Source organism: Pleurodeles waltl, chromosome 1_2 (assembly GCF_031143425.1).
Source record: "Pleurodeles waltl isolate 20211129_DDA chromosome 1_2, aPleWal1.hap1.20221129, whole genome shotgun sequence".
Taxonomy (NCBI): Eukaryota; Metazoa; Chordata; class Amphibia; order Caudata; family Salamandridae; genus Pleurodeles; species Pleurodeles waltl.
In genome coordinates this window covers 193,190,886-193,218,740 of record NC_090437.1, presented here as the reverse complement: position 1 = coordinate 193,218,740, position 27,855 = coordinate 193,190,886, and the positions used below count along the sequence as shown (strand labels likewise).

General features: G+C 42.8%; 2 protein-coding genes across 2 annotated transcripts in view; one reads left to right on the top strand and one right to left on the bottom strand.

Moving 5' to 3' along the window:
- Positions 1-27,855, top strand: part of TRIM14 (tripartite motif containing 14) — a 201,462-nt gene that overhangs the window by 15,440 nt on the left and 158,167 nt on the right. The window lies entirely within an intron of this gene.
- LOC138252993 (splicing regulatory glutamine/lysine-rich protein 1-like) lies at positions 746-26,147 on the bottom strand. Its single transcript, XM_069205780.1, has 4 exons — positions 26,028-26,147; positions 3,993-4,181; positions 3,046-3,131; positions 746-1,530 (listed from the first exon to the last, which is right to left on the bottom strand). The coding sequence occupies exons 1-4, from the start codon at positions 26,145-26,147 to the stop codon at positions 1,194-1,196; spliced, it is 732 nt and encodes a 243-aa protein (XP_069061881.1). The 3' UTR covers positions 746-1,193.

Sequence of the window (27,855 nt, the reverse complement as noted above, 5' to 3'; positions counted from 1 at the left end):
AAGGTGTGTCCATAGGGCTTTAAGATCTGTGATTTTGGGATTATGTAGGTGAGAGTGCACTCTTGATAGGTTTTATAGATTGTGGGCATGTGACTGCTAGCTAATATAGTTGTGGACGTGCAATTGCCAGGCGGCATAGGGAGAGTGCATCTTCACTGGTTATATAGGTGGGAACATATACTCACAGGTTATGTAGGTGAACAGAGTTTACAGAAGTGGGTTTGTGTTTTCCACTTTTTAGGTCAAGCATTAGCCAGGACTTTTTGAAAGGTCTTTTCGACCACCTCTCTTCATATATTGTTCTGTTGTTGTTGTATCCACATTTTGCTTCCGCCTACTACAGCATACAGCATGGGGCAGTGGGTCAGCCTACTTAAGTCATTGGCTAACTTCGCTTTTTGTGACTGCTTATTGCTCTTTCACAAAGAGCACATCCACACTTAAGTTGGTTCCCTTCAGTGCCAGTGTTTTTGTTTTTACTTTATAATTATTAGTTTAGTGTTGTCTGTGTTTAGAGCCTGATGTGACAGCAGGACGCTTTTGATGTGAGCACAGGGCTTGATCAAATCCTATCTCCTGCAAATGTTGTAATTTTCTTTTGAGTAGCCTTTGTTTATCAGACTTGTGCTATTTCACATCTGCTCACATGAACTCTGAATATAAGCTAATCTTTCTCTTCTTTCTTTCTCTTCTTTCTTTCTTTCTTTCTTTCTTTCTTTCTTTCTTTCTTTCTTTCTTTCTTTCGTTCTTTCTTTCCTCCTTTCTTTTTTCCTGCTTGCCGCCTTGTCTCCCTTCTCGCCTTCTTTATTTGCTTTTTCTTCTCATCTTCTTCCTTTCCCTTTTTCCTTCTGTCCTTCCTTTATCTCTTCCTCCATCATTTATTTTCTTTCTTTCCTTTTTCATTCTCTTTCTCTCTTTCTTTCCTGCTTTCCTTCTTCCTTCTACCCTTCATTTGCTTTTTCTTCTCACCTTCTTTCTTTCCATTTTTCCTTCTGTCCTTCCTGTATCTCTTCCTCCATCATTTTTTTTCTTTCTTTCTTTCTTTCTTTCTTTCTTTCTTTCTTTCTTTCTTTCTTTTCTCGTTTCCTTATTTCTTGCTTTCTGTCTTGTCTTCCTTCTTGCCTTCATTTGCTTTTTCTTCTCATCTTCTTTTTTCCCTTTTTCCTTCTGTCCTTCCTGTATCTCTTCCTCCATCATTTTCTTTCTTTCTTTCTTTCTTTCTTTCTTTCTTTCTTTCTTTCTTTCTTTCTTTCCTTCTTTCTTTTTCTTTCTTTCTTTCTTTTTCTTTCTTTCTTTCCTTCCTTCTTTCTTTCTTTTTTATCTTTCTTTTTTTTATCTCTTTCTTTCTTTCTTTTCCTCCTTTTGTTCTTGCTTTCCTCATTTTCTTCTTTCTTTCCTTTCTTTCTTTCTTTTCTCCTTTCTTTCCTCATTTCCTTATTTCCTGCTTTCCGTCCTGTCTTCCTTCTTGCCTTCATTTGCTTTTTCTTCTCACCTTCTTTCTTTCCATTTTTCATGCTGTCCTTCCTGTATCTCTTCCTCCATCATTTTCTTTCTTTCTTTCTTTCTTTCTTTCTTTCTTTCTTTCTTTCTTTCTTTCTTTCCTGACTTCCGTCTTGCCTTTATTTGCTTTTTCTTCTCATCTTCTTTTTTTCCCTTTTTCTTCTGTCCTTCCTTTATCTCTTCCTCCATCATTTAATTTCTTTCCTTCTTTCTTTCTCTCTTTCTCTTTCTTTCCTGCTTTCCTCTTTCCTTCTTGCCTTCGTTTGCTTTTTCTTCTCACCTTCTTTCTTTCCATTTTTCCTTCTGTCCTTCCTGTATCTCTCCCTCCATCATTTTCTTTCTTTCTTTCTTTCTTTCTTTCTTTCTTTCTTTCTTTCTTTCTTTCTTTCTTTCTTTCCATTCCTACTTTCGTTCTTGCTTTCCTCATTTTCTTCTTTCTTTCTTTCTTTCTTTCTTTTCTCCTTTCTTTCTTTCTTTTCTCCTTTCTTTCTTTCTTTTCTCCTTTCTTTCTTCATTTTCTTATTTCCTGCTTTCCGTCTTGTCTTCCTTCTTGCCTTCATTTGCTTTTTCTTCTCACCTCGTTCTTTCCATTTTTACTTCTGTCCTTTGTTTATCTCTTCCTCCATCATTTTTTCTTTCTTTCTTTCCTTCCTCTGTCTTCCTTCTTGCCTTCTTTATTTGCTTTTTCTTCTCACCTTCATTCATTCTATTTTTCCTTCTTGCCTTCCTTTATCTCTTCATCCATCATTTTTTTAATTTGCTTTTCTTCTCGCCTTTTTTCTTTCCTTTTTCCTTCTGTTCTTCCTTTATTTCTTTCTGCATCATTTTCTTTATTTGCTTTTTCTTCTCACCTTCTTTCATTCCATTTTTCCTTCTGTCCTTCCTTTATTTCTTTTGGCATCATTTATTTTTTTCTTTCTTTCTTTCTTTCTTTCTTTCTTTCTTTCTTTCTTTCTTTCTTTCTTTCTTCTTGCCTTCTTGTCTTCCTTATTGCCTTCTTTATTTGCTTTTTCTTCTCATCTTCTTTCTTTCCCTTTTTTCTTCTCCTTCCTTTATCTCTTCCTCCATCATTTTCTTTCTTTCTTTCTTTCTTTCTTTCTCTCTTTCTCTCTTTCTCTCTTTCTCTCTTTCCTTATTTCTCTTTCCTTCATCCTTCTTTCCTTCATTTGCTTTTTCTTCTCACCTTCTTTCTTTCCATTTTTCCTTCTTTCCTTCCTGGATCTCTTTCTCCAGCATTTTCTTTCTTTCGCTCTTTCGCTCTTTCTTTCCTTCTTGCCTTCTTTATTTGCTTTTTCTTCTCACCTTCTTTCTTTCCATTTTTCCTTCTGTCCTTCCTGTATCTCTCCCTCCATCATTTTCTTTCTTTCTTTCTGTCTTTCTTTCTTTTCCTCCTTTCTTTTCCTCCTTTTTTTTCTCCTTTCTTTCCTCGTTTCTTTATTTCCTGCTTTCCGTCTTGTCTTCCTTCTTGCCTTCATCTGCTTTTTCTTCTCACCTTCGTCCTTTCCATGTTTACTTCTGTCCTTTGTTTATCTCTTCCTCCATCACTTTCTTTCTTTCTTTCTTTCTTTCCTGTCTTCCTTCTTTATTTGCTTTTTCTTCTCACCTTCTTTAATTCTATTTTTCCTTCTTGCCTTCCTTTATCTCTTCCTCCATCATTTTCTTAAGTTGCTTTTTCTTATCGCCTTCTTTAATTCTATTTTTCCTTCTTGCCTTCCTTTATCTCTTCCTCCATCATTTTCTTAAGTTGCTTTTTCTTCTCGCCTTCTTTCTTTCCATTTTTCCTTCTGTCCTTCCTTTATTTCATTCTGCATATTTTTCTTTATTTGTTTTTTTCTCGCCTTCTTTCTTTCTATTTTTCCTTCTGTCCTTCCTTTATTTCTTTCTTTCAATTTTTCCTTCTTTCCTTCCTGTATCTCTTCCTCCAGCATTTTCTTTCTTTCTCTTTCGCTCTTTCTTTCCTTCTTGCCTTCTTTATTTGCTTTTTCTTCTCACCTTCTTTCATTCTATTTTTCCTTCTTGCCTTCCTTTATCTCTTTCTCCATCATTTTCTTTATTTGCTTTTTCTTCTCACCTTCTTTCTTTCCATTTTCCTTCTTGCCTTCCTTTATTTCTTTCTGCATCATTTTCTTTATTTGCTTTTTCTTCTCGCCTTCTTTCTTGTCATTTTTCCTTCTGTCCTTCCTTTATTTCTTTCTGCATCATATATTTTCTTTCTTTCTTTCGTTCTTTGTTTCTTTCTTCATTCTTTGTTTCTTTCTTTCTTTTTTCTTTCTTTCTTTCTTTTTTCCTGCTTGCCTTCTTGTCTTCCTTCTTGCCTTCTTTATTTGCTTTTTCTTCTCATCTTCTTTCTTTCCCTTTTTCCTTCTGTCCTTCCTTTATCTATTCCTCCATCATTTATTTTCTTTCTTTCCTTCTTTCTTTCATTCTTTCTTTCTCTCTTTCTTTCCTGCTTTCCTTCTTCCTTCTTGCCTTCATTTGCTTTTTCTTCTCACCTTCTTTCTTTCCATTTTTCCTTCTGGCCTTCCTGTATCTCTTCCTCCATCATTTATGTTCTTTCCTTCTTTCTTTCCTGGTTTCCTTCTTTGCTTCTTTCCTTCTTTCCTTCTTTCTTTCTTTTTTATCTCTTTCTTTGTTTCTTTTTTTCTTTCTTCCTTTCTTTCTTTTACATGCTCGCTATATTTCTTAAGTGTAAATTATCGTTATTAGATTAGATGATGGTGAGTAGCTTGACGTACGGTTTAGAAATTCTCCCTTGTTGTGAGCAGAGTGTTTGCTGTGACGGCTGCCGTCAAGTTACAGCAACAGCTATGTTCCGGAAAGGGCACCCGAGGACAAATTAGGAGCACGCTAAGGTGGCGGTCCCCAAGGCCATCAAAAGCTCCTGAAGGGGCACAGCCCTCCTCCAGTGGTCACTGCCCCGGGGAGGTGGTGGGCCCCCCTTCTTTGTTTTATTAAAGCCCTGCGGGAGAGAAGAACTGTCTCCAATTCAGAACACGTTTTGGCTGATTATACAGCCTTTGTCAACTGAGAAACGCCACACTTGATTTAATATATACTCTTCACACATGAATCAATTACAACCAACATGGTAAAAATTATAAATGATGAACTTAAAATATTTGAAGTGATACACTGGAGTGACAGCTTTGGGAAGTATTTTTACCATGTTGGTTGTAATTGACTCATGTGTGAAGAGTATATTTTAAATCAGGTATGGCTCGCTAAGCAGACAACACTAACTTTAACTTGCCACTCTACCATGCACTTTCTCACAAACAATGATACTTCATTGTACAACACTACACTGTACGAAACTCTCTGCCACTTTCTGCCTGACACCACACTTGAGAACACTGAACTATACAACACAGTACCCCACTGATTACTCAGCTACACTCTATTCCACTCTACATCACTATACTCGATGACACTCCATTCCACCACACTTCATTTCATGACACTTCAGTCGACGTCACTCCACTGTACAATACTCAGCTCTGCTGTTCGACACGAAGTATACTATCATCAAATGGAGTGTTATAGAGCACAGTGGAGGAGAGTCCCATAGGGTGGAGTGCCTTGTCATATAGTGGAGTGGCGTATCATAGAGAGATGTTGAGTGGTGTGTCATTGAGTGCCATACAGTGTAGTACAGTGGCGTAAGGTGGATGGGCATTCAGTGGAGTACTTTGTCATAAAGTGGCACAGAGTGTAGTATAGCGTTGTAGAGTGGAGTTGCATACAGTAGAGTAGAGTGTCAGACAGTGGGGTGGCATAGGGTGGAGTATAGTACAGTGGTGTAGAGTGGGGTAAATTGTAGAAGAGTGGTGTACACTGGAGCAAGGTAGTGTGGAGTGGAGTAAGGCGTCATAGAGTGGAGTGGCGTGCCTAAACTGTAGTGGCGTAGAGTGGAGAGGCATAGTGTGCAGTCGAGTAAATTGCCATAAATTGGAGTACCATGTTGTGCAGTAGAGTGTAGTGGGGTGTTGTGCAGTATTGGAAAGTGATGTAGACTACAGTAGAGTGGCATACAGTCCAGTTGATGTTTGTGCAGTGGTGTACAGTACAGGACATTGTTGAAGAGTGTTACAGTGGATTGGCATATGGTAGTATAGAGTATAGTGGCATTGAGTGGCATAGAGTGGAGTGGCAAAGTGTGGAGGAGTCGAGTAGAGTGGAGTACTGTGTCTGAGTAGAGTGGAGTAAAGTGGGGTGAAGTGGTATACAAAGAGTTGCGCACAGTCTCATATAGTAGACTAGAGTATCATAGAATGGAGTAGAGTGTTATACCGTGGCATACAGTACAGTGTTGTACAGTGGAGTGAAGGGGTATAGACAGGAGTAAAGTGTTGGAGAGTGGCATACAGTGTAGTAGAGTGTTGCAGAGTGACGTTGTACAGAGTACAGTAGTGTGTGAAACAGTGGAGCTGCATAGAGTGGATTGTTGTATAGTAGCGTAGATTGAGGTAAAGTCTTATACAGTGCAGTAGAGTTGAGTGGTGTAAGTTAGTGTGGAGTAAAGTACATTAGAGTGTATTGGTGTGTCATAAAATAGAGTGGCATGGAGTGGAGTGGAGTGGCGTAGCGTAGGTAGTCAGCTGTTATAAATTGGAGTGGGGTATCGTAGATTAGAGACGAGTGCTATGTTGTAGAGAAAAGTATCTTATAGAGGAAATGAGTGTTGTACTTTGGAATGTATGGGCATAGAATGGAGTACAGATTTGGACAGTAGAGTGTACAGGAATAAAGTGGAGTAGAATGTTGTAGAGTGCCATGAAGTGTAGTAGACTTTTACAGAGTGGAGTTATATAGAGTGAAGAAGAGTGTCAAACAATGGAGTTGCGTAGAGTGGAGTGATATAGTGTGGATTACAGAAAAGTGTAGTTGCAAATAGTAGAATAGCGTACAGTGGAATACTGTACAATGGAGAGTAGAAGAGTGGAATGCCATAAAGTGGAATATCATAGAATGGAGTGTCTTAGAGTGGAGAAGGCTACAGTGGATTAGCGCAGAGCAGGGTAGCATACATTGAAGTGGGGTAGTGTAGAGCAGAGGAAACTGTTATAAATTGAAGTGGTGTCCAATACGGTAGAGTGGAGTGCTGTGTCGTACAGCATTGGAAACTGTCATAAAGTGGAATAGAGTGTTGTACAATAGAGTGTATGGGCATAGAGTTGAGTGCAAATTTGGACAGTGGAGTTTATGGGGACAGAGTAGAATAGAGTCTATTTGAGTGGCATAGAGTGTGGTAGAGTTTTGTAGACTGGAGTTATATACAGTGGAAGAGAGTACACTGGAGTAGTGTAGAATAGAGTAGTGTACAGTGGAGTGGCATAAAGTGGAATAGCGTAGAGTGGAGTAGCATACACTTGAGTGGCGTACAGTAGAGGGGCAAAGATTGAAGTTGCTTACATTGTGATAGCGTAGAATGGAGTGGCATACAGTGGAATAGCGTAGAGTGGAGTAGAGTTGAGTAGCGTAGAGTAGGATAGAGTGGAATAGTATAGAGTATGACAGCGTAGAGTGGAGTGGCATACCGTGTAGTGGTGTAGACTAAGTACTGTACAGTGGAGTGGGGTAGAGTGAAATAGCATATAGTGGAGTGGCGTAGAGTGGAGTGGTGTACACAGGAGTGGCATACAGTGGAATAGTGTAGAGTGGGGTAGAATGGAAAGCAAATAGTAGAGTAGTTTACAGTGCAGTGGCGTACAGTGAAGTTCTGTATACAGGAGTTGCTTACACTAGAATGGAGTAAAGTGTAATTCCATACAGTGGAGTTACCTACAGTGCGGTGACGTGCAGTGGAAAAGCGTAGAATGGAATGGGGTAGAGTGGAGTGGCCCACACTCGACTGGCGTGGAGTGGAGTAGCATACCATGGAGTATCATATAGTGGAATAGCATCAAGAGGAGTGTCATACAGTGGAATGGCATAGAGTAGAATAGCATATGCAGAAGTAGCATATAGCGGAGTGGCATAAAGTGGAATAGCGTAGAGTGGAGTAGCATACACTTGAGTGGCGTAGAGTAGAGGGGCAAAGATTGAAGTTGCTTACATTGTGATAGCGTAGAATGGAGTGGCATACAGTGGAATAGCGTGGAGTGGAGTAGAGTTGAGTAGCGTAGAGTAGGATAGAGTGGAATAGTATAGAGTATGATAGCGTAGAGTGGAGTGGCATACCGTGTAGTGGTGTAGACTAAGTACTGTACAGTGGAGTGGGGTAGAGTGAAAAAGCATATAGTGGAGTGGCGTAGAGTGGAGTGGTGTACACAGGAGTGTCATACAGTGGAATAGTGTAGAGTGGGGTAGTATGGAAAGCAAATAGTAGAGTAGTTTACAGTGCAGTGGCTTACAGTGAAGTTCTGTAGACAGGAGTTGCTTACACTAGAATGGAGTAAAGTGTAATTCCATACAGTGGAGTTACCTACAGTGCGGTGACGTGCAGTGGAATAGGGTAGAATGGAATGGGGTAGAGTGGAGTGGCCCACACTCGACTAGCGTGGAGTGGAGTAGCATACCATGGAGTGTCATATAGTGGAATAGCATCAAGAGGAGTGTCATACAGTGGAATGGCATAGAGTAGAATAGCATATGCAGAAGTAGCATATAGCGGAGTGGCATACAATGATGTGGCGTACACTGAAGAGGTGTAGAGTGGAGTTGCATACAGTGTAATAGCATAGAGTGGACTGGCATAGAGTGGAGTTGTGTACAGTGAAATAGCGTAGCGTAGAGTGGAGTGGCGTAGAGCGGAGTGTTGTACAGTGGAGTAGCATACACTTGAGTGGCGTAGAGTAGAGGGGCAAAGATTGAAGTTGCTTACATTGTGATAGCGTAGAATGGAGTGGCATACAGTGGAATAGCGTGGAGTGGAGTAGAGTTGAGTAGCGTAGAGTAGGATAGAGTGGAATAGTATAGAGTATGATAGCGTAGAGTGGAGTGGCATACCGTGTAGTGGTGTAGACTAAGTACTGTACAGTGGAGTGGGGTAGAGTGAAATAGCATATAGTGGAGTGGCGTAGAGTGGAGTGGTGTACACAGGAGTGTCATACAGTGGAATAGTGTAGAGTGGGGTAGTATGGAAAGCAAATAGTAGAGTAGTTTACAGTGCAGTGGCTTACAGTGAAGTTCTTTAGACAGGAGTTGCGTACACTAGAATGGAGTAAAGTGTAATTCCATACAGTGGAGTTACCTACAGTGCGGTGACGTGCAGTGGGATAGCGTAGAATGGAATGGGGTAGAGTGGAGTGGCCCACACTCGACTGGCGTGGAGTGGAGTAGCATACCATGGAGTGTCATATAGTGGAATAGCATCAAGAGGAGTGTCATACAGTGGAATGGCATAGAGTAGAATAGCATATGCAGAAGTAGCATATAGCGGAGTGGCATACAATGATGTGGCGTACACTGAAGAGGTGTAGAGTGGAGTTGCATACAGTGTAATAGCATAGAGTGGACTGGCATAGAGTGGAGTTGTGTACAGTGCAATAGCGTAGCGTAGAGTGGAGTGGCGTAGAGCGGAGTGTTGTACAGTGGAGTGGCATAAAGGGTAATAGTGTATAGTGGAGTAGCGTATAGTGGAGTTGAATATAATGGAGTGGTTTGGACTGGAGTGGCATACAGTGGCATGGGCTAGAGTATAATAGCATACAGTGGAGTGACGTACATCGGGGTGGGATCCAATCCAGTGTACGCTCACAATGGAATAGAGTGGAGTACCATACACTGGAGTGATTTAGAGTGGAGTAGCATACAGTGGAGTGTCATACAGTGAAATAGTGTACAGTGGTGTGTTATTGAATGCAGTGTCGTACAGTGGAATAGCGTAGAGTGTAATAGAGTATAGTGTAATGGGGTCCAGTGAAATGGCGTACAGTGGAGTGACATAGAGTGGAGTGGTGTTGCGTACAATTGAAAAATGTACAGTGTAATGGCGTAGAGTGGTCTCATAGAGAGAAGAGGTGTAGAATGGAGTGACATAGACTGGAATAGGGTATAGTGGAGTGACTCCAGTTGTGTGGCATATGGATGTATGTGAGATTTACCAGCAATGTAAATTATGGCGTGCAGAGTAATGCAAAACAGCAAATTGCGCTGCCTTGCATTTCTCCAGATGCACCAATCAATGCAGCGCCATGCATGGTGGCCTTGCGTTGATTTGTAAAGCTGATTTAAGTGTTGCTTTGCCCATGCGACATCATGAGTGATGCAAGGTACTGAAATCCATTAAAGCAGCTAGGCCTTAGTTATATTTTGGGTCTTGAAAGACCATTATCACTTTGCAGTATACTGTGGTACATGGCTATGACAAGCTAGTATACAATTGGGTAATTGGCGTTTTTTGAGAATGAAACGGGAGCCATATTGTTTTACTGCACTTTGGCTGTCTTCAGTTAGGGCCTCAGATATAGATGAGTAGTAGGTCTCTAACTGTTATGGCTTATTGAAGTGTTAATAGGTAAGGACATTTATTTATATTTTTTTAAATAAGTTTAATCCCATGTATTACTGTAGTTTCACTAAATGTAGTGAAATTCTGCCAAAGTACTGCGGTAACAGATGTCACTAACATTAAATGCCTTATAACTTACAAATACTTGCCCTACTTAACTGCAGTACCCACAATGCATCATCTCTGTACCATAATGTATAATCCTGCCAAATTTCATGTAAATCCATTCAGACATTTTCGCAATATGTTAAATACAATAATCTATGGAAAAAGCATTGGTGGAAAAACAGGTTTGGGACCCCATTTTACCTTAACGATTCACCACAAAAATTTACATTATCTCATAATGTAAAATGCTATAGGTCTGGAACGTTTTGTGGTGATTTGTCAAATGGGTGAAAAAATATTAGGGAGGTAATATCTGAGGATTTCCTACCTTTGGGTATGCTAACTAAAACTACAGAGTGGCAATCAGGTTTATTTTGATTTCCTTCTTTTTATTTATTGCATTTATTATGGAGTTGTTTATTGGTTTACATAACCATGTGGCCATAAATGTGTCTTTAGTTGTTCGTGTATAAATGTGAAACTTTACATGTGCAGTCTAATTTATATTTTGGGCTTCCTTGCTACTTTAAGCGCGATTGTGCTACCAGATATCACCAAGTTGAAAAAACATAGAACTTAATGTTTACTTATTCTACTTACCTGCAGTACCCAACAGAATAATCCGTGTCTCATAATATGTAATACTGACAAACTTCATGCAAATCCAGCTGATGGTTTTTGCACTATGTGAATTACAAAAGTCTATGGAAAATGCATTGGATTTGAAGCCCGTTTTGGTCCTCCGTCTTCTTTTCTTTCCATCCCCTTGACCAAACCCCATAAAACTTTCAGGCCTCCCACAGTAAAATGGGGGCAGCAGGTCTGCAAAGTTTCACGCACATTCATCAGCTCAGCAAAGGATGCAATGTTATAAAGGGACAAAAACCTGAAAAATCCCTATCTCTGGTCATCCATCCTTTAGCTAGAGTGACCACAGCCACACCTTGAAATATGGTGATTACCAGTAGGTAGTTATAGTTAGGATCATGTTTCCATAGGAAAAGCATTTTTGACATGCCTATATCGTTGGCAGTGTTTGATGGATCTTCACAAAATACTCCAAAATAAGTGTGTCAGTAATTTTTGTTACTCCTGAAAAGTTTTGGGGTGATCCATCACGCTGGGGCAGAGAAAAAGGGGGGCGGGGGTCAAAAAAAGTACATTTCCCATGTTAATTCCCACAGGAGTTTTGAACAAGATAACAGCCTGAACCACTGGGCGGAAATACACCAAATTTGGCAGAAAGGTAAATTTTGTTCTGCAGATTGTGCTTTTTGTTATTTGGTGTAAATCTGTTCATTAGATGTTGAGAAATTTAAGGAAATCCAAATTTGTATATCAAGGGCTGCGGTTCCGCCGAAACGACTTCATGAAAGCTTGTGCAGGGAAATGCAGAGCTCTGATTAGCTGCCAGCACTTCAAAGAGGAAATGTTGGCAGCCATCTTGGGACTCGACTTCAGCTGAGTCCCCAAAAAAAAGAAAAGGGGGCAGGGTGCAAATATTCAGACCCTCTATCCTTGGTCTTGGGGCCCCAAAGGGTCCACTCCAGGCCAAAAAAGCAAAAAAACCCAATTTTGATGCAAATCTGAAAAGAAAACCAAGCCCCTGGGTGGGCCAAGGTCCCAGGGGCATTCAGTGCTTTAAGATAAAATGGAGGGGGCGTACAAGGCCCCCCTCCAAGGGCCCTTTTTATGCCCCAGAGACTGCCACCTCCCTGGGGCTTAAAGTAAATATTATACAGGGCTTGTGGCTGCCATGCCCCAGGTACCACCACATCCCTGCAGCAAAATACGTTAATTATAATAGGGGGGGCTTGCAGACCCCTATGTCTCAGGGACTTGCAACTCCCTGGAGCGTAAAGATAATAGTATGCGTGGGGCTGCACGACCTCCCGGCCCCGGGGACCACCACTTCCCCTGGGCAAAATATTATAATTAGAAAGGGTGGGTCCTGCAGACCTCACCTCAGGCTCCGGGGACCACCACTTCCTCGTAGCAACTAATTAAAATATGGAGGGGGTCTGTGGCAGACCCCCGGAGACCTCCACCTCCTCGGGGCAAATTGTAAATGCTGGTCCACGCGGCCCTCCCCCTCTTGGAGCCAATTATGGCGGTGGGGACTGCCACCCCTAGGGCTGGCTCTTGCTATGTCCCAGGGTGCCTACCCCAGGGAGATAGTGGTTTGCTCTGACTTGGCAGGAGCTTTTCCAGCATCCGCCAAGTCAGAGCAAACACTCCTGTTCCAGCAGGTGAGAGCTGTCAAAGTGCTTTTGCCCACTGGAAGCGGAGGTTTCATATCTTTCCCAGGGAAAGAGATTAAACTATTGCTCTTGCACCCAGGGACCTGCATGTCTTACAGCTCTCTGTGTACAATAGCAATAATGATGGCTCCCGCAGGAGGCGGGGAGCCAACTGGGACCACAGAGGCCTTGAGGCTCTCCCCTCCCCCCTGAAGTCCCGATCTTGCACACTGGGTGCCGGAGGGTACCCAGGAGACATGGCCAGGCCCCGGTGGATGGGGTTCCCAGGGCCGAAATTGGCCAGCAGATGTGGGCCGCGTGCCACCCCCCCCATTGAATTGGCCTTGCATCATCTACGTTGGTAGTGTTCTAAGGTCTTCCCTCCTTTTGCCAGGATGATGGACAGCCTAACAAAGGGCCTCCCAGTGCTTTCCCACAGATTTTGGTAGCGCATTCTTGATGCTGAAGAACATGAGGACATCCCCACCAAAAAAAGAAGCACTTACATCATATAGCTAAGAGGAAGGGCCTTGGTTTGGTGGAGATCTGCATCTTTGTAGTCTCGCTGGCCTCTCTACAGAAGGTTTCATGTTATCACAGAATTCTGGAGAAAGACACATGAGGAACAATCATATTGCTAAAGGCACAAAAGGTCACTGGAGACATTTCCTCATGGTCCATTAGGCAGCTGTAGTGTAGAATAGACTATGAACATTTAACCAACGAGGTAGCACTTACTAACTAACCAGTAGACAGTACTCCAGTTTTGGTAGACATTTTGTGCAAAACTGTGGACTCCTGTTGGATAAATGAGGAGGTGAGCTTCCATTCTGGTAATGATGCTCGTTTCACAGAAATTAAACCTCAACAGGAAGCACTTACAAATATAAAAGTAGCAGGTGCCCCAGTTGAAGCTCCAGTTCTGGAAGGGACAGATGATCCTAACTCCTGAGCTTGGTGAAGGCAAAGCAAGTGTGTTTACTCAGCAATTCCATATTGAAAAACGGTCTGAATTCCTTCGTGGATGTGAATGCATCTTTGATCTATTGAAGCGCAATCGGTATGTAACTGTGATGAGTGGGTTCTTTTTTGTCCTCTCCTGGTGAGAACAAAGTCCGTGTTCTCCCTTTAAATTGCTACAAATATGCAAATGTGCAAATCACCTGGAAGCTCTGCTTGCTTGGTCTTGCCCTGTCCACCTTAGTAGTATGCAGAGGTCTTTCTGCCTTTTGCCAGGATGATGGACAGCTTACCAATGGGCTTCCCAGTGCGTCTCCTGCCGATTTTGGTGGCACGTTCTTAATGCCGAGGAATATGAGGACATCCACACCGAACAAAGAAGCACTTATGTCATATAGCTAAGTGGAAGGACCCTGGTTTGGTGGAGATTTACATCTTTGTAACGTCGTTGGCCTCTCTATAGGAGCTTTCATGTTATCACAGAATTCTGGAGAAAGACGCACGAGGAACAGTCACATTGCCAAAAGCACACAAGGTCTCTGGAGACATTTCCTCATGGTCCATTACGAAGATGTAGTGTATAAAACACACTGGACATTTACCCAACAAGGTAACACTTACTAACTAACAATTAGAAAGTACTGTTGGGTAGACATTTTGTGCAAAACTGTGGACTCTTGTTGGATAAATGGGCAGGTGCGGTTCCTTTGTGGCTGAGTCACTCACGCAGCCACTGACACAATGGCACACCTACACAGATACTCCCGCTCCCACTCACAGACGCACTCATACATTCATGCACCCATTCACAGACCCACTTCAGACTCATGCACTCACTCACAGACCCACTCAGAAACTCATGCACTCACAGACACACTCAGTGACTCATGTACCTACTCAGAGACTCATACACCCACTCACAGATCCACTCAGAGACTCACGCATCCCCTCACAGACCTACTGAGACACTTATGCACTCACTCACACACTCACTGTCAAAGGTTAGTGGTTACAATTAGGACGTAGAATAAAAAAAAAAGTAGAAATTAACTTAAAAAACAAAGGTTAAAGAGATATTATAGTTAGGAAACAACATTAAAAAAATCTTTAAAATTCACAACCCCCCCCCCCAAAGGTTACAGTGATATTATAGTTAGGAAATATAAATAAAAACCTTAGAAATTCACTGAAAAAAACAATGGTTACAGGGACATTATAGTTAGGCTAACATTTCACTTGTACAAAACCAGTGAAATTCATCATTTATAGTTACCTGACCTAACTATAACATACACCCACGCAATGGACTGCTTATGACCCCACATATTACATCACTGATGACATGGTCCGTGACATCACTAATGACATCTCAAATGACATCACTGATGACACCATCCACAGAAGCACTCACACACCCACTCACATCCCTTTACAATCTCTCATTCAGCCACTAATGCACCCACACAACCACTCACATGCCCATTCACAGACATACAAGTACTCACACAGCCACTCAATCATCCATAGAGGCACTCACTTACCCACCCACTCACTCACTCAAACAGGCACTCACACAACCCCACTCACCCATACAGCATGTTCATACAACCAGTCACTTAACCATACAGCCACTCATAGAGCCACACACTCACCCATACAGCCACTTACACACCCACTTACTCACCTGTACAGCCACTCACACACCCACTTATTCAACCCTACAGCCTCTCATCACAGCCATTCACTCACCAATACAAGCACTCACACACCCACACAACCACTTACATAGCCATTCACAAATCCATACAAGCACTCACACATCTGCTCACTCACCCACACATCCATTCACACACTTGCTCTACAATACAGCCACTCACACACCAACTCACTTAACCAAACAGCCCCTCAAACAGCCACTCACTCACCCATACAGCCACTTACACAGCTAGTCATTCTCCCATACAACCACTCAGACACTTACTCACTCACCAATACGGTCACTTACACACCCATTCACCCACCCATACAGACACTCACTCTGCCAGTCACTTTCCCATACAGCCACTGACACACCCACTCACTCATCAATATAGTCACTAACACAGCCACTCCCTCACCCACACAGCTACTCACACACCTACTTATACACCCTTACAGGCACTCAAACACCCACTCACACGCATACAGGCACTCAGACACCCACTCACACACAGATACAGAGTCAAACAGCCACTTACATCATATATGTTAGAAATAGTATCTCATTAGTAGTACAGAAAGTATACTACTTTAACTTTTGAAGCACCTTGGTAAATGCTTAATACTCATAAACGTTTGGAAAATACTCACACTCACTGGATGATTTCTTCAGTGATGTCATTTGAGATGTGCTCTTTGTTGCCATTGACCATGTTTCAAGTGATGTGATATGTGAGGTCATAAGCAGTGCATTGCGGGGGCCCAAGTTATAGTTAGCTCAGGTAACTATAACTGCTGAACTTCACAGGTTTTATAAGCGTGAAATGTGAACCTAAGTATAGTGTCCCTGTAACCTTTGTTTTTTTCAGTGAATTTCTGAGGGTTTTTAATGATGTTTCATAACTTTAATGTCCCTGTAACCTTTGTTTTAGTGGTGGTTGCAACTAGGTAGTTATAGATAGGATCTAGTTTCCTTAGAAAAAGCGTTTTTTGACTTGCATATATCTTTGGCACGAATCTTCACAATATTTTCCCCAAAAAAGTGCCCTGGTGATTCCTTTTGTGCATGGAAAGTTTCGGGGTGATCTGTCAAGCGTGGGCCGAGAAAAAGGGGGACCAAAAAGTTGTGCTTCCAATGTTAATTCCCATGGGACCTTTAGACAGGACCACAACCCAAACCCCTTGACAGAATTACACATAATTTGACAGAAAGCTAGCTTTCGGTATGCAGATTATGCTTTCGCTTATTTGGTGAAAATCTGACCAGTACTTTAGGAGATATTAAAGGTAAAACACATTTTTTTTATCTGGGCTTGCGATAATTTTGTGATGATCGTGACGTATTCGTGAATGCAAGCGACAACAGTATTGATGTGATTGGCTGGGTTTGAGCTGTCTAGAAAGTTGCAGCCGCCATCTAGCATAAGGGGTCAGGGTGGAGTTACTCTGAGCCCAGGGCTGTTATATAAGACACAATAGTGGTCTAATTAAGACCTTAAAATATTTTTTTGGCAAGCGTTGTGATAATGCAAATAAATCACGACGCTCAGCGCGGGCCCTCCTGTATAACGTCACAACACCTTCGCGAATATCAGCGACAAAAAAAAATACAGTCATCCACTCAGACAGTGATGCAACCACTTACAGACCCACTCAGCCACTGATGCACCACTCACAGACCCACTCAGACCCTCACACAACCAGAAACAGTCCTACTGAGACACACGCTCCCCCTCACAGACCCACACAGACACTAACACACATCCACTCACAGACCCACTCAGACACTGACGCAGCCACTGACCGACCCACTCAGACCCTCATGCACCCACTCACAGACCCACACAGACACTGACACAACCACTCACGTACCCACTCAGCCAATGATTCACCTATTCACAGACCAACTCAGACACTGACGCACTCACTCATAGACTCACACAGACGCTCTTGCACCCAGTTACACACCCATTGAGAACCTCACGCACCCAGTTCAGATTTACTCAGATGCTCATACACCCACTCACAGAGCTACTCAGACACTTATACAACCATTTACAGACCCACTCAGAGACTCATGCACCCACTCACAGACCCATTCAGAGACTGACACACACACTTACTGTCCCCCTCAGACCCTCATGCACACACTCATTCACACCCTCACACACCCAGGCATAGACCCACTCAGACCCTCAGGGACCAACTCACAAACCCACTCAGACACTCATGCTTCCACTGACAGAACCACTCAGACACTAATGCACCCACTCATAGATCCACTCATGGACCCACACACAGCTACACCTGAACACTCATACACCCACAAAGGGACCAGTCAGAACCTCATTCACCCACTCACAGACACATTCACAGATCCACTCAGGCCCTCACCCATCCAGTCGCAGACCTACTCAAACCCTCATGCACCCACTCACAGTCCCACACAGACATTGACACAAGCACTCACAGACCCACTCAGCCACTGACGCACCCACTCACAGACTCACACAGACCCTCTTGCACCCAGTCACAGACCCATTCAGACCCTTACGCACCGTCACAAATTCACTCAGACCCTCATACAACTCACAGACCCACTCAGACACTTACACATCCATTTACAGACCCGCTCAGAGACTCATGCACACTGTTCCCCTCATACACTCACCTGTACATGCAGTTATGCACTCAGTTATTCACCCATACTTGTACTGAACCACTCAATCACTCATCCTTAAAGCACTTATATACTCATTCACTCACTCCTACATACATTTATACACTCAGTCCTTATACATCCATTGACGCATCTAGTCACTCACTGAATGCATGCATTAGTGCACCCACTCACTTATTCGTACATGCACTTGTAGATTTCCTTAGTCACCCATCTGTGCACTCATACACTCACTCAGCCACACAAAATCATACACTCACTAACTCACTCATAAATGCTCTGATGTACTTACTTACTCACTCCTAGAAGCACTAATGTACTCACTCAAATGGCCATACACACTCAGTCACTCGCTCATGCCTATAGTAATGCACTTACTGACTCACCCATACATGGACTCATGAACTCAATCACCCATACACACATGTATACATCCAGTCACTGCCTCATGCATGTAGTCAAGCACTCACTCAATCACCCATACATACACTCACACACTCAGTCACTTACTCATAGAGGCACTTATGCAATCATATAATCACCCAAACACACACTTATACTGTCACTCACCCATGAACAAACTAATGCACTATTTCACTCACCCACACATGTACTCAGACTCACCAATATGCACACTTAAATACTCAGTCAATAAGCCATGCATTCATGCATGCACTCAAGCACTCACGTATTCACCTATATATACACTCGTGCAGTTACTGACTCACCCACACAGACACTTATACACTCAATCAGGCACACACACATTTATACCCTCAGTCACTCACTCATTGACACACGCATGCAGTCAGTCATTCACTCATGAACAAACTCATGCACTAGCTCACTCACCTATACATGTATTCACTCACTCACCCATACATAGTCATACACTCAGCAAATCACCCACACGCTCTTACAGTCAGTGACTCACTCATGCATATGCTCAAGCACTCACTCATACAGCCATACTTACACTCATGCAATCAGTCACTCACCCATATACGCACTCATGGGCTTGCTAAAGTTACCACACACAACTTATGCACTCCGTCACTCATCCATACATGCACTCATACACACACTAAGGCCCTGATTTATACTTTTTTTGCATCGCATTTGCATCATTTTTTTACGCAAAAGCGGCGTAAACTCATTTTGTACGTTTACCCAACTTTTGTGTCAAAAAATGACACAAATGCAGCGCAAAAATAGTCTAAATCAGGGCCTAAGTCACCCATGCAACATGTGTAGTCTTAGTCACTCACGCATACACCAGTCATACAATAATTCACTGACCCATACACTACTTCTGCAGTCACTCAGTCACCCATACATCACTCCCGCACTCATTCACTCACCCAAACACGCACTTGTACACTCACTGAATGCACCATGCACCACTCATTCATCCATACATCCACTCACACACAGTCAGTTACCCATGGACAATTCGTGCAATTACTCATTCACTTATAGCCCACTCACCCATGCAGTACTCATGCCCTTACGCAGTCATATATGCAGTCAGTTAATCATCCAAAACACACACTCGTAAATTCAGTCACTCACTCATTCACCCATACATGCAGTCAAGCACTCACTATCTTATCCATACAGGCACTGATACACTCAGTCAATCACCCATACACAAATTCACATACAGTCACTCACTCATGCACACACTAATTCACTCACTAAATCACCCATACTTGCGCTTATGCACCAAGTCCACTCATATACTCAATCACTCAATCATGCATCTAAACAAGCTCTCAATCATTCAGCCATACATACACTCATGCAATCAGTCACTCACTTATTCAAGGACTCATGAAGTCATACAATTACCCATATGTACACTCATACACTCAGTCTGTCACTCATACACACACTCATGCACTGATTCACCCATACATACACTTATACATTTACATACTCACACATGTGCCATGCAGATGCTCACTCATTAAGTCATTCATGCACTGATGCACTCACTCACTCAACCATACATGCACTGATGCACTCTTTTCTTCATTCTTCTTCATACAGACACACATGCACACATATAGCTCAACCTTTTTTTGACCAAGAAAGGTGATTTTAAAGAGAATTTTTTTTTTCTTTTTCTAGAACTTTTTTTTTTGATGATTTTCAGAAACTTTTGTACTTTTTTGGTATTTGTTTTAAACAAAATGGCAACTAGACCACAACAAGGTCATTAAAGCTTGCAAAAACTGGAAATTAAACTGAAGAAGCAAAAGAAAATGAGATTAGCACGTTTTCTTTTTGCAGCATTCTACATCAGATTCACCGACTGCTCACCTACAGTTAGTATTCTTTTTTGCAATCAAGGCAGAAGCTCCCACTCTATTAAATTCTGGAACAATATCTTGAAGCTGAGTATCTAATTGTGGCGGCACAACGTCTCCTACAGATGGTCATGGTCCACTGGAATGTGATGCTTCTCTAGTTTTTTTTCTCCCTTACTACTCATACTAACTGCCTGTTGTGATACACCTTCAGATGGCACAGCATGGTTGTTTTTGGTCACAATTACTTCTTGCTTGATTCCCTTGAAAATATATTTTCATAAAATGTACATTTTACCAGTTTGGACACAGTCGTCTTCTTTCCTGAAGGGATTACAAATAATTTCCAGGCAACTGACTACACCTTCTGGGGAAGTTTTTCATCTGAAGAAGATAGCTGATCTAGCTGTATCTCTGAGTGCTGAGAAAAAACTAAATTCAATTTTATTTGCAAATAAACAAAAAAAATAAACAAAAGCTACCTGATACAGCAGTAAATTGAGCACAGCAAAATGCAACTTCCTCTCACACTGCAGGCTGAAACCAAACAGTAAGTCTAGGTGTGGTCTTCAATAGAGAATAACTGAATTCAGTGTTGTCCAATCAAAACTCTTCATTTCGAGATCACATGACTGTTGCGAAAAACAATGTAATCCCGACAAGCGGCGACGTCGCGATTTAACGAAAAAGAAAGCAAAGATCATGTTAAAAATTGAAGAACTCACACTATTAATAGTTTTACAGCAGTATAATAAAATACTGATACATAAGATTACATAGAAAATCAGTTTATAAACAGTTCCCACTTTCCAAAAACATGCTAACGCCACAATTAATCACGAGAATCGCATAGACCGACGACGTCACGATTAAACATACTAACCAAGAACAAGTTTATTATTTAAATAAGACCCACAAACATTTTCTAAACCTGAATATTAAACTAATCATGTCTTTGAGTAGAAAGTTGATTTAGTACTAATTACATCTCCCTGAAAACATGCTCACGTCGCAATTAATGTCGAACGCACAAGCAACGACGATGCGAGTAAACAAACCAAATTAACATACCTTTTTCAGTTAAACAAAAAGCACAGTCAACATTTTCTATGCCTAGATAATAAACTACTTTTGGCACAGATTGAGTGGAAAGTCTCTATACAGCTACTTGAAACTTTAAAAAAAGATGCCTATGTAGCGATTAATCGTGAAGAACACCACTTCCACAATGACACTATTAAATGAAAAAGCACTAAAAAAGAAACTCATTGAATTAATCATATAAATATATGGTAGTACAGCAACATACTGAAATACCATAATAAAGATTACATTCAAAACAATATTTAGATTTGCTGTAAACAAGACTACTACTCCTCTATATTTTTCACACGTGAAAAAAAAGAACGCATACTCACATTACACACACACATACAAATTCTCTCACACCCACTGTCACACTCACACAGGCACTCTCACACCTATTTGCACCCACAGACACCCTTTCACACCGACAGAGACAGGCCCTATATTTCATATTTGTATAAAATTAAAACTACTACACATTAAAAAACATACAGATTTACTGAAAAACAAAGTTTAATAGAATTTTAAAAAACAGAAGTTCACTGAAAAAAACAAAGAATACAGGGACGTTATAGTTAGAGTCACATTCTACATGTACAAAACTAGTGAAATTCAGCAGTTATAATTACCTTAGCTAACTATAACTTGCGCCCCGGTAAACACTGCTTATAACCTCACATATTACATCACTCATGACATGGTCAGTGACATCTCTGATGATATCACTGATGACATCATCCACAAAAAACTCAAACATTCTCTCATACCTCATACAAGCAATTGCTCATCTGCACACAAAACTACTCACATGCTCATTCATACACCAATAACACTACTGACAAACACACACTCACTCACACAGCCACACTCACTCACCATGCATTACTAACTCAGCTATTCATACACTAGTACAGCTACTCATACACCCAGTCACACACTCATAGTCACTCAGACACCAACTCATGCACCTGTAGAAGTACTCAAAAAACAAATAACATACCCACATAACCACTGATATACCAATGCACCAACCCATGCAAGCAGTTACACACCCATACAGTCACCTGTCTACTCACATACACAAGCACTCACTCTCCGATAGACACTGACACAGAAAGTAACTCATCTGTACAGCAAATACCACATCCAGTCACTCACTTGTACAATAACTGACACACCCAGACCGTCATCCATGCAGTCTGTAACACACCAGCTCACTCACTGAGAACTACTCACACATCCACTCATTCTCCCATACAGTCACTGATGCACCCTGTCACTTCTGTATAGTCACTCATGCACCCACTTAGTCACCCTTACAGTTACTTATTCACCCATTCACAAACCAGGACACTCACTAACGCATCCATTTACTCATCCATACAATGAATCACAAACCCACTCTCTCGCTGATGTAGCAAGTCATACACCCACTCTTTCACTAAAGCACACACTAACACAACCAGTGAGTAACCAATATAGCTACTTACAAGTCCATCCACACACTAATGCAAAAACCTAGTGATACATCCATTCAATCACCTGTACAGCCACTGACTTACTCACTCACTCACTCACTGATGCAGTCAGAAACACACCCTGTCACTCACCCATACAAGCAAGCACGCACTCAGTCACCTGTACAGCCACTCCCACTCCCACTTACAGATCTGTGCAAGCACTTAAACTCACTGGATGATGTCATCAGTGGTGTCATTTGAGATGTCATCAGTGATGTCACTGACCAGGTCATGAGTAATGTAATATGTAAGGTCATAAGCAGTGCATAATGGGGGTGGAAGTTATAGTTAGCTGAGGTAACTATAACTGCTGAATTTCACTGTATGTGTAAAATGTGACTCTAACTATAACGTCCCTGTAGCCTTTGTTTTTTTTCAGTGAATATATACCATTAATAGACTTACCATGCGTGTTAATGGTATGCACGGCAAAAAGTAAAAGACCCAAAAATGCATGCATGTTAAATGCATTCGTGTTTAAAGCAGCATGGTAAAGACACTGCATGGTAATTGACACATTGTAAAGTCTGTTTCTGTATATTGTTTACATTTTGGGCTCACAGGAGGCCCGCGGGTATGCGGACCTTCTCAGACTAACCGTCCATATATCTCTGCAATACACCCTCTTCATGCCCATTTCAAACCCAAACTGTATAAAAGTTTTTTATTAGAATGTGTCATGGGGTTTTATTGAATGGCATCAAAGTTATGACATTAAAAAAATGCTTTTTCAGGATAAACCCTGACCTAGTCTTAACTACAGAGGTGCTGTTGCTGTCTATATTATTTTTACTGACTTTGGCCGAATTTGCATGAAATTTGGTTGATATGAAGCTTGTTTAGCTGACTATTAGCATTTTTTTCAAATTTGTACTGATTCAAAAATGGGGCCAAATTTAAAAGGTGAGTAAAACAGTGTTAATTTACTATAAGTGTGATGCCATTTCACAAATCGTAATGAAATTTGTCAGTCTTCTATTATGTTTAGATTTCTGTTGGTATGCTGGTATCCCGTTAGAGGCATGTCAGTCAAATTGATGCAAATTGAAAGGGGGGAAATCGTTGCTTTTTCTAATAACTTAGGTACCTTATCACAGATCTGCACCGATCTGCACGAAGTCTGCCAGACTTACCTTCTTTAGCTTTCCCCTTGATATATTGAGTTTCATGTAAATCCACGAAGGGATAGCCTAGTATAATGTGGGTTGTCAAAAAAGTGCTCATTTACTGAGTACTTTTATGCTGGAAAATGAATCTACATGTATGATAGGTTATTAGTTAAGCCTTGTGCAGGAATCTCTGGTTTCAGGAAGATATGACAAGGTGAGTTGGGCAAAGTTAAAAAAAATAAAAGGGAGGGAGTCAAAAAATTATTGTGTTGCTAATATCTTTAGTTTGATATCACAAAACCTGTACAAAATTTGGCACCCTTATCACGTTTAGCTTACTGTAAAAATAGCGAATTGGTCATGAATGTGCAACAAGAAAGTTTTCATTTGCAAATAACTGTGATGCTTGTTAATATTTCTGCATGATGTTTGGTAGGCCGTAAGCATATTAAGCCCAGGGCAGCGATCTGTGGATTCAGCAAACCTGACTAGTGGACCAAAGGTAAAGTGGTGGGCAGAGGTAAAGTAGACATTTGCAGCAGGTGTTGGCCAGGCCCTGTGGTGCATCTGTGGTGGCTGATGGCTAGATAGAGTGGGATTTGGCCATAAGGCCTGGCCTCCAACCAGGCCCAGCACTGATAAGTAGTCCCCGCTGCACACAGACTTTGGCCATGTATAGTGGGATTTGCCCACAAAGCTTGGTTACAGACAATGCCCTTTCCCTAACCCTCTGGCTGTGATCAACCTCATGTAGCAGTGGCTGGCTTTATGACCTGGCTCTGTATTTTTTTAAGGACCCTGTTTTGGGGTTTTGTAGATGCAACTTTGCCTCTGTTTGTTGGATCAGCACCATACCTCTCATTCCTGCACTGGTCATAACAGACTGATACATTTCAGACAGATTGATTATAATGCGCCAAAGGTATAAGCACATGAAAAGGATTTTGAGCCCCTTTTCAACTTTCCCACCCCCCAAAGATGGAGATTCATGACAAAAAAGTTAACATGCTAAATATCTGCGAGATTTGGTGCAGAATCATCAAATGATTTCCACAGATATTACCAAATGAACACATTTTACTATGTTTTAAGTGTGCCCGACGAATCTGCATAACTTTGAAAATACTAACAGAAAACTAAACATGTTAAGCATCCACCAAATTTCATGTCAATTCGCCAAACAACACTATGGTAATAGGTAAATCAAAAAAGAGTGGTCAAGATTGTGTTGCACACCACACTGAAGTCCTCCCTATGGTGCATCCGGCAGTTCCTGTATAAGGTCCCCTAGTCTAACTAGGCAATCTAAGCTCGGGGCGGAGCATATACACTGATCAGTGAGACGGGGCATCCATGGAGAATGGCAGGTACTGCAACAGAATGGCCCAATCTATCGTGCCATACCCTGGAGACCACCAAGGGGTATGACCCCGTAACTAAGATTGCCATGCCCCGAGAGCCACAGTGAAACCCAGAGTGGTACAATTGAGTGTAGCCCTTATGGGCCAAGAAGGGACACTTGTTGCCCAGGCGGTGGGTTTCCTGAAGCATCACTGTATCTGCGTTGGACCTCCGTACTGCCCGGAGCACTGCTCTGCATTTGATTTTATCTAACATCCAATTAACATACCAGGACAGGATGGACATTGTACCTGTGTCCCTGTGTAGGTCCCTTCTTGGAATTAGAGTCAGCCATGGCTCAAGCGTGTCTGTTTGCCATGTCTAAGGATTGTGCTTGTCCTGCCTATACTACACTCAACATCTGCACTTGGAAAGGAAACCCAATTAGAAACAACCCCCAGTACCCACCAGTGCCCCCCACTCCCGCAACACACCCCATACTTCGTACACTGGAAGTACCTGTCATGGTGTGCCTAGGAACTGAAGCCAACAGGACTGTTGTGTGGTGCATACTGTCGCCCAAATCCCCCCTCCCTCCAAAAGAACTAATCCCAACTAAGAAGGTTTTGAGGGTCTGGGCTAAAGGTGGTATAGACCAAGAAGAGCAAAACGGAGCAGTGAAAACATGTGTGCATCACTCCCAAGCAATATCCCCCAGAGAGCATCATGATATAGCAGGAGCCGCCTGCGGGGGATCATCAGTGCAATATAGCGCTGAGTGATCATCCCTAACAATAGACGGGTCTTCTTCAGCAGCTGCGTGTTTAGTACCCAACAAAGTGGTCTTTTGTTCCTTCTTCCTCAAGCCTTTTTGCAAGGATGTGTGCCATTCTCGTGTTGGGCCTCCACCATCTCTCTGGGCCTCTTTCCCTCTCATGGGGGAAGAATCAGCCACTATCTTTCCTCTATCCAGTCCCATACCACCTTAGGAGAGTCAAAGAATCTTATCTTGGTAGAGTACCTTCAAGCGGGCCGGGAACAAGAGCATATATGTGGGACCCATGGCTTTCAATTTTTGTTTGGCTTCCTGGAAGGACCGGCACTGCTGTTGCACTTTCAGGGTGTAGTCCAGGAAGATCATCACCAGAGAGGATTGGAAAGTTACTTGTCTGGCCTTACAGGCCACCCGAGGACTGTATCTCTGTCTGCATAATTGAATACACTCACTATAAACAGTCTGGACAGAGCTCCGACCGGTTGCCTGTTGATCAGCACTCTATGAGCCCGCTCCATGATGAAACATCCTGCAACCTCGTCTTTGGGGACCCAACTATTTAACATGAATTTTGTTGGCATGGAGCCCTCTGCCCCCTCTGGGATGCCCTCTACATTGAGATTATACCTGCCAGACCTCCCCTCCAAATCCTCGGCGGGGCCTCTGATTGACTTACCAGTGCAGCTGGGTGGCCAATTGTTCCCTGTGCGATTTGACAGTGCCTTCAGCCTCCGACACACTGCCCTTTACCTCAGTGCATGGTGTTACGTAAGTCCTGTCTGATCAGTGCAAAGTTCACCTTAATTTCCTCTATCTAGCTTTTCAAGATGACTTTGAGGTCCTGAATGGCACTGAGGATAGGTGAGATCTGTGGATCCTTATCTGGTACAGGAACTCCTCCCACCGCTTCTGCCAGCCCTCCCAAGCAGGGAACTGTTGTTTTGTGTATTTATCTTCTTTTGCTGGAGGTCGTAGTGGTCGGCTTATCTCTCGCCATGCCGGTGGGGTCAGAAGGGAGAGGCTCCACAGACTCTAGCCACTAGGGAAGGACCCCTGTCTGACTGCGAGTAACACACCAACCTGCTGACAGTGTCTGGGGCTAAACTTCAGAAGTCATGCTACCGAGACCCCCCCTGCAGCAGCACCCTCTGGCCCCCGCAAAACAATGCTATCCTCTGGGGGACTGGTTGTCAGGAGGGAAGGAGAAGAACTGCAAGCAGTCCATATACTCCCCTACGCTGCAATCACTGATCAAGTCCATGTGGGGTCCAATACTCCTCAGAGAAGTGTGCTCCCCAGAAGCCGCAGTGTCACAATGTCCTGAAGGCAGTCCCCTGGGGAAGGTGACCCCAGCACCAACAGAGCCCAATCCTGCATCCCAGAATCACTTTGCCCCCCTCAGTTCCTTAAAGGATGGTAGCGGCATCCACGCCTGAGGCCAAAAGCAAGAGCCATGCGCAATCAGATCCAGGCCAGAGTGACATAGAATGCCCCCACCACTGCAATGCCAGTATTGTCTAAGGCCTTACAACATTTCTCCTGGGGACAGTTCTGACTTGTAAGGGGCCTGCCCCTTAGCCCAGCAATAGGGAGTGCTCCCAGGAACAATGGCCTCTTACGAACTGGGGGTGGGGTTTCTGTCTAGGTGCACTTCTCCTTTTCCCAGCCGTAGGGTTGCCCCCCAACTCTCACCGCACTGGCACTAATATGGGTTGCCCCTAACAGTCACCAAGGGGTACGGGCAGGGATCCGATGCGTCTCCCACCGCACGATTCGGTGCAGCTGCTGCTTTCTCTAGTGGCTCAGTCCCTCAATGACACCATCACCACGGTCGGGTCCCAGAGACCGCTGATGCCTCCAGTAGTGATGCATTCCAGGGCTGAACGCGGCGGCACCCAACAGACCATGCCCCTCCTCGCCTGCAGCTTTCCAGGCCCAGCCCTCCCGCCAAGGCTTCACAGACTGTGGCGGCAAGCAGGCAGCACCATGCGGCTGGCTGCATCCTTTTGGTGCTTTTGCACAGGATCCCGATGCACCCCACAGTTCCTCTTTCATTGCGCTTTGCAGGTCGCTG

Excerpts from the sequence above, each read along its gene's own strand:
- LOC138252993 (XM_069205780.1), bottom strand. The coding sequence starts at position 26,147 with ATGATCTTCCTGGACTACACCCTGAAAGTGCAACAGCAGTGCCGGTCC. Across the intron at positions 4,182-26,027 it reads TGTTCCCGGCCCGCTTGAAG|AAATATAGCGAGCATGTAAA; the intron begins GTACTCTACCAA and ends TTTACACTTAAG. Across the intron at positions 1,531-3,045 it reads GAAAGAAAGAAAGAAAGAAA|ATACAGGAAGGACAGCATGA; the intron begins GTGATGGAGGAA and ends ATGGAGGAAGAG.